This window comes from Myxocyprinus asiaticus, chromosome 42 (assembly GCF_019703515.2).
Source record: "Myxocyprinus asiaticus isolate MX2 ecotype Aquarium Trade chromosome 42, UBuf_Myxa_2, whole genome shotgun sequence".
Taxonomy (NCBI): domain Eukaryota; kingdom Metazoa; phylum Chordata; class Actinopteri; order Cypriniformes; family Catostomidae; genus Myxocyprinus; species Myxocyprinus asiaticus.
Genome location: NC_059385.1, coordinates 25,115,990 through 25,133,516, shown reverse-complemented (window position 1 = coordinate 25,133,516; position 17,527 = coordinate 25,115,990). Strand labels below are relative to the sequence as shown.

Sequence of the window (17,527 nt, the reverse complement as noted above, 5' to 3'; positions counted from 1 at the left end):
TTGATTGACAGGTGATGTCTGTATCTAAAATGTGATTGGCTCTTTTAACTGTAAGGCGGGTCTTCCTTTCTACATCCATTGACCGTTCCAATTTCTCCCGTTCATTTGAATAGAGGTGGCACGTCTCTGCTAAATAATCTCTGTCATGGAACAATTTTAGCCGAATTTCCCCATTAGATCAGTCTTGTTTATATCAGTCCTAAAAGACAAACTTCTACTATACACAAAAAATTTAAAAAAATAAAATACCATTCTGTGCTTTTTTTAAATAGAGTAGGAAATACAAAAATTAAATAAGAATTTTTGAGACCAAATTCTTCCCATTTTGTGGTTTGGCTAATGCACTTGTCAGTATAGGGGTTGAATCACTCCGGCACATCTGCTGACAGGAGTGGGGTGGGGGTCTGGGAAATGTGGAGAAGTGATGAGGAGATGAGAAGAGGGAAGCACACCAGCACCTTTGACATGCAAATCTCTGCAGAGCTGAAGGAGCGAGGACAACAGGTGTCCAGTCCACACGACACTAGCACCACAGTACTCTCTTTCACCTCTCCTCATCCCTCATTCAATCTCTCTATTCCCTTTCTTCCCTCCGTACCCCGTCTGACTTAGTAATTACAGGAGCAAAGAATCATTCATGAGACACGAAAAATGCAGAAAGAGAAACAAAATTCCAATAGTATCAAATTTAATCATGAAAAACATTCTTTCAGTGTTTTTTGCATGAAAAATGTTACTTGCATACAGGACGAGGTTATTTATAGCTTAAGTGTGAAGAAAAAGAAAAGACGGCAGGAAAATTAAAAAATAAAATCTACAATAACTTCAGTTATTATCAAAGTAACATCTGTTTTGCACAGTGCCCATATTAAAATATATTTTCTGATAAAAAAAAACAGACTTTTGGCAACTTTAATTCTCACAAACAGTGCTGAAATGTAACTAGCTCTTTCCTTTCAGTGACTCAAAAAAATAAATCTTCTTATAATTGATAAATCATAATCACTGATAATGTTAGAGTATACAAGCCTTCTCAACTTCAACATAGTGGCCCCAAAAATTAGTTGGACACTTGAGCCACACTTAAAAAATGTATACATTTCAAATCTTTCTTTAAAATGAATGCCACTTGGACTGACATCTTGTTATCTAATGAAGCGACATTCATGCATTTTTAAGTGTGGTTTAAGCATCCAAATACTTTTTTGGGGCAACTGTAGATGTCATATCTCAATAGAGGGTTAATCTTAAATGATATTTTTAGTCCAGATTCTAATACTAAAAATGACACCTGCAACACATTTCTGAGCATGAAGTTGTGCAGCAAAACAACAGGCATGCACACCGAGTTCATGAACCATTTATGGTTCCTTATAACAAAATATTGGCAAACTGAAAGATGATGTCAGATGTTAACATCTGATCTGAGCTAGGAAAACCAAGTAGACAGCATTGCTAGCCTACCAAATTATATCGTCCTCCCAAAATCCCCTAAAAGAAAGGGAGAAAAGACTTGCATGAATAATGTATACACCTCACCAATCAGTGAATCCACAGCAAATCCTCCCATAAATGTTCATAAATATATATGTCTTCATAATATCAGTATTTACAAGAAGCCAGAGCAAGTCGGTGATAAAATGTTTCTTTGCAACATAAAAAATTTAAAGTGTTTAAATTGCCTTGGCTATGCGATTTACATCCAAAGACATTTAAAAAAAAATATATATATATATTTTTTTTTTTCTCCCTAAAAAAGTCAGAAGATTTTGCCCTACCTACAGCATCCCTTCAGTTTTAGAAAACTGAGATGGAAATATGATGTCAGAATCATGCATATTGCTGTCCAGCATACATATTCATAAGAAATGTCCACAGATTATCACGTTAGATCTTAAATATACAAAACACAGGTCACGACAATAATTCTTACATACAAATGCGATGCACACGGGACTTATTGTGATGTAGGGTGCGAACTTGGCCTTTTTATAATGTTTAATTTCTCCCAAATGTAAAGTCAATAGACTGATTCTGGATATCTGAGATATGTCTCACTTTTGCAAGAAATGGAAATGTACTACAAAAGAGCTAGGTTCTGAGTAATATGTTAATTAATTACAATTTTGGCACTAAGAGTGAATAGAATTTTGTTTTTAACGTTGGGCTTACAAGTTTTTGCCTTTCATTTATCAGTGAAATATAGCGTTGTCTTTTCATTGTTGTGGTTCTGTTGTGCCATATAAATATGATTAGTGTTGTTCTGAAACAAGTGGACTGATTCCAATGATGTCAGAGGGCATGAATCTTAGAAATGGGACAGCATTATTTGGTCCTGTGATAAACGGTGACCTCGGTTTCAGCTCCCAATTCTGTGTAAAACAGCTCAGTAGAGCCCCTTAGTGGTCAAGAAGGTGCACTGCAAATGAACTGAAGGCGGTCACGACATTAAAATGTTAGACTACAACAATCTTATCATGCAACATATTCCATTCCAATAGTATTTTATGTCCTCAAAGGAATAGTTCAGCCAAAAATGAACACTTTGTCACCATTTACTCTCATGTGGTCACAACTCCTGAACCAGTATTTTTTTTTCCTTCAATGATCACAAAACGAAAGTGAATGGTGATTTAAACTGCCAAGCTTGTTTTACTACCAAGGACAAAAAAGCACCGTTAAGTATCATTAAAGTACTCAATGGAACTTGTTCAGCTTACAAGTCTTCTGAAGCCATATAATAGCTTTGTGTGAGGAACAGGCCAAAATTTTAATAATCTTTCCCTCTGCCGGAGCATTTTTCAAATTTGCCACACTGTGATCGATTATGTGACAAGCAAAAGTCAAAGGCGTTTAATGTCAAATGTGGCGAACATAATTTAGGGACTACTTTTAAGGCGTTTTTATGCTTTTTTTTGTCCCTGTTGGAGCCTTGTATAGAAAAGGGCAGTTTGGACTTTCTGTCTAACATCTTTTCTGTTCCAGAAGAAAAAAATTCTGAATGACAGAACAATATTAGGATGAGTAAATGATGACACAATGTTCATTTTGGGGTGAACTATTCCTTTAGATCAGACAACTTGGTCTCCTGAGGAAGACGGAGGTACTTGCATCCCAGTATGTGTTTTGTACTACCAGGAACCGGAAGTCTAGTTCAAACAGTATGAGAAACGTTTAGACAATGTTCAGATGTTGTACTGGACCGAGCTGACCAAATTCTTCCTGATTATCACATTTTGAGGATCCCATGTGAATGTTTTGCCTCCAGCACAGCTTATATATGCTTCATTTGGAGATCTGAGAGTGTGTCTTGGCTATCCATCCTTCATTACATTTCCCAACATAGACAGACACAAACACTTCATGTAAACACATTTGAAAACTTCAGGTCGTATATAAAATAGAGAGTTTTCTCCTGTCTAATATTTCTTCCTATGTGATTGTTCCCACAAGTATTCTGGAGGATCATTTTGGTCCAGTCAAGTCGTGAACTCTCCTGTGATGCAGAAATCCTGAGAGTGGGAAGGTAGGACTCTCTTCTAAACACTGTCAGTAAACATTCTGCACAAGCACAGTCATGGTTCCCGATTTCCTTTCCAGCATTTTACAGGTAAGTGTCGTGCTCTGCACTACTGAGGCTTTGACTGGAGCCCTGCAGGGGTGTGTCTTTGTGCAGGTGCTGTGATTTGGGTGAAAAGCTGTCACTCGGTAACGGGTATGGATTGAGGGGTGGTGAGATGTTCTTTGTGTCTTTTCTCTTCTGGTCTTTGCTATTCTTTGTCTTGTTCCCTTTCTCTGCCTGGCTCTCTGAGGCCTGTGGCAGCTCAACGATGATTGTGGGGTTTTGTTTGAGGTCCTGGCAGCTGGGTGGCTCGGCAGCCATGATGGCTTTGGCGCCGTGCAATCTGGCTGGGGATTTACAGTGCAGCTCTCCACGAGTCTCCTTCCAGCGGCGGAGTTGTGAGAGGTGCTCCTTCTCGATGTCTCGCTCAGACACGGGCATTTCAATGATCTGAAAGGGTAAGAAGAGAGAGAGAAAGCGGTAGAGATGGGGGAGTGAAAATCTGCATTTTATTTATTATTTATTTATTTATTTTTGTTATTAAAGAGCTGAATCACTGAATTATTGTACAACACCAATGTAATGCCAATAAAAACAAAAAGAAGTGTAAATGTACTTTGACTTCTATTCAGACAAAATAAGTATAAAGACAAGGTACTTCATGTTTTACCTTATCAACTTAATTGCTTTTTGAAGATGTAATTTTTTTCTGAAATTGATGCTTGCAACACATTCCTAAAAAGTTGAAATGGGCAATTTAGGACTAATAACAATCTGAGGAGTTGAAATAACAAGGTGATGTTAAACAGGTGAGGCATTCGTTTTATAGAATATAATGAGCCTCCAAACCAGCCTAGTCCTTCAAGAGTAAGGATGGGTCGAGGCTCGCCAATTTGTAAACAGATGCATCAGAACAATTTTCTCTAAAGACCAATTGGAAGGATTCTGGGCATTTCACCCTCTTCAGTTCTGAATGCACGTGATCTCTGATCCCTCAGATGTCATTGTCTTTAAAAACCGTCATGAGTCTATAATGGATATCATAACATGGGCTCGGGAATACTGCGGTAAACCTTTGTCAGTCAACACCATTTGCTACTGCATCAACAGATGAAAGTTAAGGCTTTACTTTGCAAAGGAGAAGCCATATATTAACACTGTCCAGAAGCGCCACTGACTTCTCTGGGCTCCGTCTCATCTGAGATGTAAAGTACAACAATGGAATCATGTTTTGTGGTCCAACGAGTCCTCATTTAAAATGTTTTTTGGAAAAAACAGACGTCGTGTTCACCAGGCCAAAGAGGAAAAGGACCATCCAAGCTGTTATCAGTGTCAGGTCTAAAAGACGGTGTCTGTCATGGTATGGGGGTGTGTCAGTGCCCATGACATGACTAACTTGCACATCTGTGAGGGCACCATTAATGCAGAAAGATTTGTACAAATTTTGAAGCAACACATACTGCCATCCAGATGCCATCTTTTCCAGGGACATCCTTGCATTTTCCAGCAGGACAATGCAAAACCACATACTGCCCTGATTACAAGTGCACGGCAGCGTACACAGAGAGTACAGATGCTAGACTGGCCTGTCTGCAGTCCTAACCTGTCTCCAATTGAGAATGTGTGGCGTATTATGAAGTGCACAATACGGCGATGAAGGCCTGTACGTCATACCTGCCAACAATCCCAATTTTACCGGCTTTCTGCTGTTGTTCCTCCCCTCCTTCCACTGTACTCCCGATTTACAATTTCTCCCGATAAACTCGTGATTTTCTGCATCCACACTTTGCTCATGAGAATGTATTAGACCTCCAGGTAGGGTTGCCACCCATCCCATAAAATAAAGGATCATCCCGTATTTAAATATGAAATGATGTGTCTTGCATCGAATCAATACGGGGTGCGATTTGTCCTGTAAGGTGGTCAGATGCCGTCATGGCGAAATCGTTCAAGATCGTTAATTTAACACTGATATAAGTTGAGAATTTTACATACGGATGGTAAGAGGTCATCTGGAAAGTCCACACATTGTGCCGAAATGTGCTAATCCTATGGAGGGTGTGGTAAGGGACCATCTGAAAAGTCCACATATTGTGCTAAAACTGTGGATTCAATGTAAATGTTCAAGAAGATGTACAAAATTACAAAGATACAATGAAGGACTACAATCACTGTGTCATAAAGACAAGAAGTACAGGTGAAGGAAAATAAATAAATAACTAAAATAAAAAAAAAAATAAAAAAGGTAAAAATACAAACAAACACAGATGTATAATAAATAAGATTAACAAGATAAATAATTGAAGAAATACAAATAATATTTTTTATAAGTCATGGGTCAGGAAAGTTCTCAGCATATAAGAAAGGATATACATTTGTTTTTTAATTAATAACTCCAAAAAGCATTTATTGCTAAAACTGAGAAGGATGTGGTAAGGGATTACTGAATACATTTCTTGGTATTATTCATCTTCAGTGTGGTATTACTGACCGGTGCTGGCGCTCCCTATACACGTGACTGTATGTTTACTGCACCTACTCCCTACGGGTAAGGGGGCACCAGAAAAACTCCACCGGCATACCACAACCTGCATAATGGATGAATGGGGGGAAATTCTTTTTACATTCTCCACATCCCCATCCCTTGTGTTTTAATTTATTAAATATTTAGTCTAATTGTTCTAATACTTCAATAACCAATAAATATGTAGTAATTTCAGCTGCGTTGAACACACTTTACGATGCTCAAGTCCTTTTGCAGATTTCCACCCAAAATGTTTTTTTTTTTAATAATATATATTTTTTATTAATACCAGTAAATAGAATTTAATAATAACAAATAGATGTACACAATGTTGCTGGAATCAATAAGACATATTTGTTTTTTGTTCTTAAATTAATGCTACTGTTCACCAAGGATGCATTAGTCATGTTTTTGGCAGTGTTTTTTTTTCCTTTCTTTTTTATCAATTTAATGTTGCAAATTGTTATTACAGTTTGAAACATTGTTATTTATTTTAGAATGTAATTTTTACCCATGATGACAAAGCCCCCTTTTCAGCTGTTATTACTCCAGTCCACTTAGAAAACACTGTGTCACCTAATCCTTAATAAATCTTTCTAATGTGCTAATATGGTACTCAAGCAACTTTTCATATTATTAGAAGCTGAAAACAGTTGTGCCCTCTAATACCATTTGGACATCACAAATTCGCAATAGTGTCTTTTTTCATTTTCTGAAAGTCACTTTACACAAACGAAATCAAACTTTGGTCTTAGAATGGCCTAAAAGTAACAAATTTATCAAGAAACTCATCAATCTAATGTTGAAGTGCTACTGAAAGCATGGGGTGAAACTTCACCTGAATATCTTGCAAGTGGAGGATTCTTAAAAGAAAGTAGGAAGAATAGAGCATGTATTTGAATAGAAAGTCATCTGTAACATTTAACAAGTCTTTACTGTAACTCTTAATCACCTTAAAGCTTCCTTGGTCAATAAATAAATAATATTATATCAAGACCATACAAACTTCATAGTGATTCCACATTTTTAAACAGTAGTGTGTCTCTTTAACTAATTTGTACAGATACTAATTCATTTAAATTTACTTCAAAATATGTTCTATTAATTTAAAGTGACAAATTTTCAGAGCAATCATTAAATGGCCAATTATATTGTGCTGATCAAGGCAGTGATGTGCCTGTGGACTTTTCTAACCAGCAGGGGGAGACATACTCCTGTCTTTTGCATAACAGTCCTGCAGACGGTGGTTTAGTACATATCAACAAATTTCCTTTGATTTCAACCTCAAGTTGAACAGTGTGTTTACTTGACTTGCTATACTTCTAAGGGCCAAATTTCTGCAGATGTCCTCACAAATATAATAAAATCTCTTATGAGCAACTTGAAACTGGGGTAAGATAAAGGTAATGGCACTTTAATTCACAAAAAAGAATGTACTCACAAGTATACAAGATACAAGTTTATGTGTGTGTGTGTGTGTGTGTGTGTGTGATACCTCTTGCACTAGGAAAGTCTCCTGCATGTATCGTGGCTCAATAGATCTGAGCAGCTCCATTGTCTCATACTGGCCCTGACACGCCTTCAGTTTCTCCTGAGATCCCAGCATACATTTCAGCAGCACCAGACCCACTCGGAAGATGATCTTCACTCCTACATCACACACAGACATACATCAACATTAAACAGAGTAAAGGCCGTTCACACAGAATACAACATAAAAGAAGATGGATTTATAGGTGCATTACCTGCCATACACTATTGCTAATGTACACAGTCAATACACTCGTGATGCTTATGCCCCACCCCCAGACTCATCTGATTGGTCCATTTTTCAAAAACCATCATTAATCTGCTGCACTGATTGTCAAAAGTTGAACTATTTTTAACTTGGCATGGCTTCCTTAAAATGTAGTAATAGTTGCTTTCTTTTAAATCAGTATTAAACTGGCAAAGTAGCGGGATGTTAAGCAAATAAGCAGTCCTTCACTGTTGTCCGGGACGCATTAGAATGCACTTTACCTCACTAAGTACCAAATGTATGTGCAATGGATAAGGTGTTGACATAAACACAAATAAAACACAATATCCTTAACTGACTTCTTGATTAAAATAAAACAATTGTGTGAAACATTTATGCTGCTGTTCGTAATGTGTCACAATATCATGAAGTTTTCACAAGTCATAAGACACAAAGTGCAAACAGTTTCTCATCCCCGGGGGGCCATGGTGTCAACTACGGGCATAGTGCACAAGGTATCTAAGTGGGCACTGGTGAGTCTCACCCTCGCAGAAGAACATGTCCCACACGCGCAGGACGGAGGCCCAGGGCAGCGTTCTAGAGAAGGCACACATGAACCATTCAGTCATGTAGAGGATAGGGTCAATCTTATGCTTCTTCAAGTGCCTGTAGGCCACAGGGGACATCCGCTTGAGCAGAGCGAACAGGATCTCACCGTCTAACTGGATGGCCTCCTGTGCAGATAGAAGGAGAATGCTTAAGTAAAGGTGGCAACAATTTGTTGTCACAAAGTCAATAAAAACCAAGGTCATGGGTTGATTCCAAGGAACTGCACATACTCATAAAATGTATACCTTGAATGCACTGTAAGTCGCTTTGGATAAAAGTGTCTGCCAATTGAATAAACATAAAGGTAAATGCTTGCTATTAGAGGTAGACCAATATTAAGGCTGCGCCCGACCAAATATTTTCCTAGTCGACTAGTAGTGGTTAGTTTAAGCCATTAGTCAACTAGCTGTCGCACGTTTATGATATTAATTTAATTCCTTAAATATATATATTTTGGGGGGCATCAGAAAATGATTTGAGTTCCAGGGCTGAGAAAGAATGTTATAAGTAACATTGCTAACACTGTTCTACATTACAGAGAAATACTAAACCGTAATAATGAGCCTTTAAAATATAAATTTTACAAGCACACGTACAAAGTGAGCCACAGTGACAGCGGCAAAAGCGGTAATGATTATGAATGTGTTGGAAAAACCAGCAAGGAGACTGTCTGAACATTTTGTTAATTTATAGAGAGAAGTGCACATTAGGGTTGTGGCGACAGACGATGATCTTGGGGATAGACGATGGTCAGAGTGATCGCCAGTAGCTGATGTCTTTGACAATATCAAGACGATATTTGGCTCGTTTTCCCATTAATGTATTAAATTATTATTATTATTATTATCAAATAAATATTACAAATAATTTGCCTGTAGACACACGGACACACATTTGAAGAAACATTTTATTATATTATTAAGAACAGATGACAGAAAAGCCATCTATGCACATGTATGACGCGCTGTTTGTTCGGAGGTGTGCAGTCTCGTGGAACACGGACATGTAAAAGGTTCTCACTCTTTCTTTGTTTCTTTTTTTTTTTTGCAAGAACAGTATCATCTATGAGTGCTGCAAATGACCTCAGACATCTCAGCTCAGGTGATGCTTTGAGTTCAGTTCAGCTTTATTTCCACAGAGCAGTTCATTGTGACCACAACGCTGCAGCCTATACATCTGTGATTAAAACATAAAATAATAAAAAAACACGTTCACCTCGAACCATGGTTTATATTTCAGTGATCATTGTCATTATTATAATTATTATGTTTACATTTAAAATTGTTTTTATGTCTTCATTTGTGTAAGTAAATTTCCGCCTGCATGTTTAGACGGATACTTGCCTGACGGTAAATGGAAAGGTGGTTACTTATATAGCCTATATATAATTTTTTTGATCACTTCATTATTTTAATTGATTTTTTGTTTCATTTGGAGTGCAATTTGAATTTAGAAATGTATTTGATTTAAGTTTTTCATTTTTAAATCAATTTAATTTTCAATGCAAAATCACTAAAGCAAGAATATTCACCGATCCCTCAGCCCGGGGGTTGCCGATGTAATTGGATATTACGATATATATATATATATATATATATATATATATATATATATATATATATATATATATATATATATATATATATATATATATATATATATATATATATATATATATATATATATATATATATATATATATATATATATATATATATATATATATATATATATATATATATATATATATCAAAAACAAATTTATTCACACACAATGTATTTTCCCGGACAACGAAATACCCGACCGGTAGAGAATGCACGGATGAAATATAGGTTATTTGCCAGAGAGAGTTGTCTCTGCCATCTTTCAAAAAGCTGAACAACACACATTTTAATTGCACTTAATTTATTTACATTTTCATTTACATTTTTAGTTAAAATAAATAAAAAATAAAGTTCAAAGTTTGAAATCAAGGTGTCTTGCTTTATTGTGTAGGCTTAACCCTAACCCTGCTTAACGAAAATGACACCATAGTACCACCTATCGTCCAACCAGAAGTTATACCAGTGGAGGTTTTTTTTTTTCTGCGACCAACCGACCAATCAAAACTTGGTCGACCAAGACTCTTCTCATTGACTAATGTTTGATCGACTATTAGGGGGCAGACCTAATCGATATATAGGTTTTACTGATTAGTCAGTGCTGATAGTTGCAAATAGTTTTTTACTATTCCTACGTGTTCCTCTGTGGCCGACGCTGGAGGATTCTGCAATTAAAACGGATCGGTTCTACAGTTTTCAGTGGCCTCTTGAGGTGGAATATAAACAATCACTGAGGCCTCATGGGGATTTGCTGCATTTAAATCTTTCATCATCAAAATTCATCCATAATTTTATTCTTACTTCAATGCATATTTTGTTATTTTGATTAGATAATCAAGTGTTTTAATTGAAGTGAAGGCATGCAAAGAAAAATGAGACTATATGGAAATGTCCCCCATCAGCATGTACATCGTATCTCCAACTTCATATCTTGTGAATAATAATAAACCTCATTCCTCATTAAACCTCATCTGGTGAAATATATATATATACACAAAATTCTTTATTTGGTGTATACAGTTGAAGTCAGAAGTTTACATACACCTTAGCCAAATACATTTAAACTCAGTTTTTCACATTTCCTGACATTTAATCATAAAAAGCATTCCCTGTCTTAGGTCAGTTAGGATCACTACTTTATTTTAAGAATGTGAAATGTCACAATAATAGTAGAGAGAATATTTTATTTCACATTCCCAGTAGGTCAGACGTTTACATACACTTTGTTAGTATTTGGTAGCATTGCCTTTAAATTGTTTAACTTGGGTCAAACTTTTTGGGTAGCCTTCCACAAGCTTCTCACAATAAGTTGCTGGAATTTTGGCCCATTCCTCCAGACAGAACTGGTGTAACTGAGACAAGTTTGTAGGCCTCCTTGCTCGCATATGCTTTTTCAGATCTGCCCACAAATTTTCTCTCGGATTGAGGTCTGGGCTTTGTGATGGCCACTCCAATACCTTGACTTTGTTGTCCTTAAGCCATTTTGCCAAAACTTTAGAGGTATGCTTGGGGTCATTGTCCATTTGGAAGACCCATTTGCGACTGAGCTCTAACTTCCTGGCTGATGTCTTGAGATGTTGCTTCAATATAACCACATAATTTTCCTTCCTCATGATACCATCTCTTTTGTGAAGTGCACCAGTCCCTCCTGCAGCAAAGCACCCCCACAACATGATGCTGCCACCCCCATGCTTCACGGTTGGGATGGTGTTCTTTAGCTTGCAAGCCTTACCCTTTTTCCTCCAAACATAACGATGGTCATTATGGCCAAACAGTTAAAAAAAAAATTCATCAGACCAGAGGACATTTCTTCAAAAAGTAAGATCTTTGTCCCCATGTGCACTAGCAAACTGTAGTCTGGCTTTTTTATGGTGGTTTTGCTCCCAAGGATGAACCTGACTTGTGGGGGTCCACAATTTGTTTTCTGAGGTCTTGGCTGATTTCTTTTGATTTTCCCATGATGTCAAGCAAAGAGGCACTGAGTTTGAAGGTAGGCCTTAAAATACATCCACAGGTACACCTCCAATTGACTCCAATTATCCAGTTAGCCTATCAGAAGCGAATTGGCTAACTGCCTAAATTCTGCCGATATTAGCCTTTCACCGATATAACGGTATCAGCATATATATTTACCGATATGAAAACTTTTTTTCAGAACATATAATGCAGAAAACAATGCTTGAATTGGTGTCATAACGTAGATTGTCCAGCAGAGCGTGCTCCGACTCCTGTCAGTTTACAGAACTGACAGTGGCTCTGCAGACAGGGCGGAGTAAAGCAGTGCAGAGTTAAGCGGTGTCTTCTCAGTAAGTTGCTAACTAGTTTGTGAAATACATATTGGAAAGTTAATAAACAATGACCTCATCATTTTCCCTTTTCAATATAACTAATATAATGTTAACCCTGTCCCTGACAACCATGTCACTCATGTTTATCACATCTGTTTGCAGAGTAATGTAGCAGATTGAAAGGTAAACATCAGAGCTTTTTGCAGCTCAGCAGACAACGGTGTGAATGGAAAGTAAATAAAGTCCATCTTTTACTCTCTGTGACAACGAGTTTATGACTAACTAGCTAACCACGTAGCTACGTTCATTGCTTGTCAGCTGAGTGGAACCTAATGTGTAAACATGTATTCACGAAACTGTTTTGTTCAGGATTCACAGTTTGGTAGCCCCTTCAACCGAACAATTCCAGTCATTGCATTTACAAAATGTAATATCTAAAAGTCTGGTTTTCCACCATTGAAAGTTTCCCCTGAACTTGTATAGCAGAATACGGTGTAACACCACTGCCGCTGTTTATCTCTTGACTCGGCAGGTATAAATGCTTCTTGTTTTACATCCTGCCCCTAATTGACTGGCAGTAATGAAATAGTCAGCATTTGACTGATACTAAACAGTACTACTGATGTTTATTTAGCTATTTATTTTATTTTTATTTATTCTTTATTTAAATGGTCAGCAACTGACTGATACTAAACATATAGTACTTATGTTTATTAAGCTATTTATTGTATCTGAATTTATTCTTTATTGTAATGGTCAGCCATTGACTGATACTAAACATACAGTACTAATGTTTATTAAGCTATTTATTGTATTTTTATTTATTCTTTATTTTCTCAGTGTTCATTTCTAGAATTTGTTGACAATGTATAATAATAGTGTCATATATTCTTTGAAAAAAATATTTAAGAAAGCAGCCTTCTGAATACCTTTGCATAGTACAAAATCGGTGCACAATCCACATAGAAAAGGTCTGTTTTCAACTATATCGGCCACCAAACTTCTGACTTCAACTGTATATAGGCTATAAAAAGCATAATTTGTTTAATACTTAAATGTAGAGCATTGTAAAGGCGGTCACACATCGGACGAGAAGTGCCACGCCACGTCGCAGCAAGGACAGGACGCATCGAAACGGTGCAGGTGGCAGGTGCAGTACAGATACACACAAAAGTTACAAAGGTTTTTGTACTTTTTCAAGAATGAACAAAGTGTTTTTGAGTTTGCAGGTCAGTGTATGAAACTTGTGTAACTGCGCAAACTGTATGATTAGAAATGGCAACTTTTATTATGCAATTTGAATGAATAGGTTTCATTCAAGCGGTCAAACCACAAAAAGACTGTGGAGGTAGGGGTGTGGTGAAGCGTTCGTTCGGAGAGAAAGCAGTAATGGTGCACACACCTTTGTCTAACACCTGTTTCTGATTGCAGTGAGCAATGGGGAGAGCGATTTAAGGAGGAACCAAGACAGAGACTGGGAGAGAGCTAGCACACACATGCCCTGGCTGTGTTCCGTTTAAATGAATGTTTTGAGTTAAGGAAATAAAAGATTACATGTTTGAGTTGAAGTAAAGTTTCCCGTTTCCTCCTTGTCTCCATTAATGAACCCCGCTACACTGGTACCGAAACCCGGGAATTTGGAGGAAACATACGTCAACATGGAGTCAACAGCAGCCCCCATGCCTCCGGGCGCCCTCATGAAAATGGGGGCAGAAGATGATCCGGAGGCAATTCTAGACCTCTTTGAGAGGACGGCCAAGATCTTGAGCTGGCCGCATGCAAAATGGGTGCTCCGTCTCATCCCACTGTTGTCCGAGGAAGCCCAGCTCGCAGCGCAACAACTATGGCCTTGAGTATCCTGGTATACGATGACCTGAAGAAGTCCATCTTGCAGCGGGTCGGTCGCAGCCCTGAACAGCACCGACAACACTTCCGTTTGATGAAAATGGATGTGCGCGGCCGCACATTTGCCTTCATGCATCAGCTCTGTGATGCCTGCCAGAAGTGGCTGCTGGCTGAGGACCACGTCGCCGAGGGAGTTATCGATCTCATGGTGCTGGATCAGCTGATCTGTCGTCTGCTAGAAGGAATGGCAGAGTGGGTCCAGTGTCATCGCCCGGCGTCACTGGAGGAAGCCATCCAACTGGCTGAGGACCATGTGTCGGCATATCCGAGGGCGGAGCCCTCCCACTCTCTCTCCCTTCCCTCTTGTTTTTCCCCTTCTCTCTCACTCAGTCCGTCATGCAAGCTGTTCCGGTACCCCGGAGACGAGGAAAGGTACCACCGAAGCCGGCTACCCATTCCCAATGTCACTTCGCTCTCCCCCTCAGGTGGTTGAACCCGCTGTCGCAAGTGCAGGTGTAACACCTGGGCCGGCCGATTGGAGTAGAGGGGAACACGGGCATTTCCAGGACCAATGCACCGTGATGAAGGTGGGAACATTGGTCCGGGTCCCCAACACTCTGCGGGCTGCTCCCGATCGAGCCGGAGTGTACAGAATACCTGTGAGTATCAGGGGAAGTACATATCAAGCCTTGCTGGATCCTGGCTGTAATCAGACCACTTTCCATCAATGTTTGGTTCAAGATGAGGCTTTGGGCACAGATAAAATGGTGAAGGTGTGGTGTGTGCATGGGGATATTCACAATTACCCTGTTACTCATTATTAAATTTCGGGGGCAAAAGCATTGAGTGGAGGCTGCGGTTATTTCCCGCCTCACCAATCCACTAACCCGACTTCCCCAGCCCTTACTGGATTCCCTGCAGGGGATTTCCCTCTGAAGCAGACGCGAGACAAAACCCTGACACACGCCTTCAACCAAGTGAAAGTAATTGATGGTCAGTGCCTTCAGCCAGACATTGAACTCTCATACCCATATTTTTCTATTATAATCGACCGCTTGTATCGAGTGACGCAGGATGCTCAGACAAAAAAGATGCAACCCAGTTGTTGATACCGAAGAGCCGCCGGGAAATGTTATTCCAGACGGCTCATCATAGTCGATGGCGGGTCACTTAGGGTGAATAAAACCCACTAAACTGTCTAATGGCCCGTTTCCATTGGCCGAGCATTCACTGGGATGTTCGCAGGTGGTGTGTTGCATGCCATGAACGTCAGCTGGTGAATATGCCGGCCACCCTTGCTTTCTTTGATCGAGGTCCCCTTCAAAAGAATTGGTATGGACCTCATCGGGCCATTAGAGTGGACAGCACACAGACATCGCTTTGTTTTGGTTCTGGTGGACTATGCAACGCGATATCCAGAAGCAGTGCCCCTGCGCAACATCTCAGCACATAGTGTTGTGGAGGCACTCTCTCCAGAGTGGGGGTTCTGAAAGAAATCCTCACTGGCCGGGCACTACATTTATGCCACGGACACTACGCAAACTGTATGAATTATTGGGTATTAAATTGATTTGCATCAGTGTTTACCACCCGCAAACAGATGGGTTGGTGGAATGGTTTAATAAAACCCTGAAGAATATGATTCGTAAGTTCGTACAAGAGGATGCTAGAAATTGAGATAAGTGGCTCGAACCCCTATTATTTGCAGTGCGAGAGGTCCCACAAGCCTCCACAGGTTTTTCCCCATTCGAGCTGCTGTATGGGCGGCGACCACATGGTGTGCTCAACTTCATGCAGGAAGCTTGGGAGGAGGGACCTTCAAACAGCAAAAATGAAATTCAGTATGTTCATGATCTTAGTGCAAAACTCCACACTTTGGGTCAACTAACCCTTGTGGAGACCACCTCTCATCATCTCAAGTCACAGAGGTTGCCAAGTTGCAGAAAGAATTTTCAGAAGTGTTTTCACCTCTGCCTGGTTGTACAAACCTCATACAGCACCATATCGAAACTACGCCTGGGGTAATAGTACGCAGTCATCCCTACTGGTTTCCCAAGCACAAGAAAATAGTAGTTCGGGAAGAATTAGATGCAATGCTTGATATGGGGGTAACAGAAGAATCCCACAGTGATTGGTCCAGCCTGGCCGTTCTAGTCCCTAAAAGCGACGGGTCAGTTCAGTTCTGCGTGGATTACTGAAAAGTCAATGCGGTGTCAAAATTTGACACATACCCAATGCCTTATATTGATGAGCTGCTTGATCGGTTGGGCACAGCTCGCTTTTATTCGACATTGGATTTGACAAACGGTTATTGGCAGATCCCCTTATCGCCAATGTCCTGTGAAAATGAGAAAATGGCCTTCTCCACACCGTTTGGCTTTTACCAATTCTGTGACACTTCCGTTTGGTTTGTTCGGGGCCCCGGATACGTTTCAGCACCTTACAGACCTAGTTCTCAGACCGCACTTGGCTTACGCCGCTGCCTATCTGGATGACATCATCATATACAGTCACAATTGGCAGTGGCATATGCAGCATCTGAGGGCTGCTCTGAGGTCACTGCGAAAAGTGGGACTCAAGACAAACCACAAGAAGTGCGCAATTGGACGGGTGGAGGTACAGTATCTGGTGTTCCACTTGGGTCACGGGCAGGTGCACCCCCAAATTGATAAGACCGCAGCGGTTGGGGCTTGCCCGAAACCCAAGACCAAAAAGGAGGTGAGACAGTTCCTGGGGCTGGCTGGCTATTATAGAGGGTTTGTGCCTAATTATTCGGACGTCACCAGCCCACTGAATGATCTCACTAAAAAGTGGGCTCTAGACCCGGTCCAGTGGATGGAGCCGTGTCAACAGGCATTTACGCAGGTGAAAGCTGCACTTTGTGGTGGGCAGCTTTTACATGCACCTAATTTCTCTCTCCCATTTTTTTACAGACAGACGCTTCGGACAGGGGGCTGGGGGCGGTGCTCTCACAGGTGGTGGAGGAGGAGCCAGATGGCTCCCTGGCCTGAGTCAGGCGGTGAGGGTATTTGGAGGTGGGGGCGTGGTGGAGCGTTCGTTCGGAGAGAAAGCAGTAAGGGTGCACACACCTGAGCACAATATGTCAAAAATTCTGTTTGAATTGAAGTCTCGTTTCCCGTTTCCTCCTTGTCTCTACTAATGAACCCCGTTACAAAGACATACTTGTAACTGAAAATACATTGTGTAAGCAAGATGAAAGATACTCAACAATATATTATCCAGTGAAGGCTAGAGTAAATAATCTATGCCCTTTGATAATGATTTGTGTCGAATTTAATGGAAATCTATGTGAGTTGCGTTCCGTGGTGCGGCAGAAATTTGAGCAGCCTCCAGAGTCG

General features: G+C 39.8%; 1 protein-coding gene across 2 annotated transcripts in view; it reads right to left on the bottom strand.

Annotated features, from left to right (window-relative positions):
• Window positions 1-671: 671 nt before the first annotated feature.
• The window catches only part of tbc1d10ab (TBC1 domain family, member 10Ab), a 43,222-nt gene continuing 26,366 nt past the window's right edge, over window positions 672-17,527 (bottom strand). For both annotated transcript variants that reach the window (XM_051684163.1, XM_051684162.1), the window contains exons 8-10: window positions 8,369-8,558; window positions 7,582-7,736; window positions 672-4,012 (exon numbers count right to left, since the gene is read on the bottom strand). In XM_051684163.1, the coding sequence (XP_051540123.1) occupies window positions 3,605-4,012; window positions 7,582-7,736; window positions 8,369-8,558 (753 nt within the window). In that variant the 3' untranslated portion in view covers window positions 672-3,604. The remainder of the gene's footprint in view (window positions 4,013-7,581; window positions 7,737-8,368; window positions 8,559-17,527) is intronic.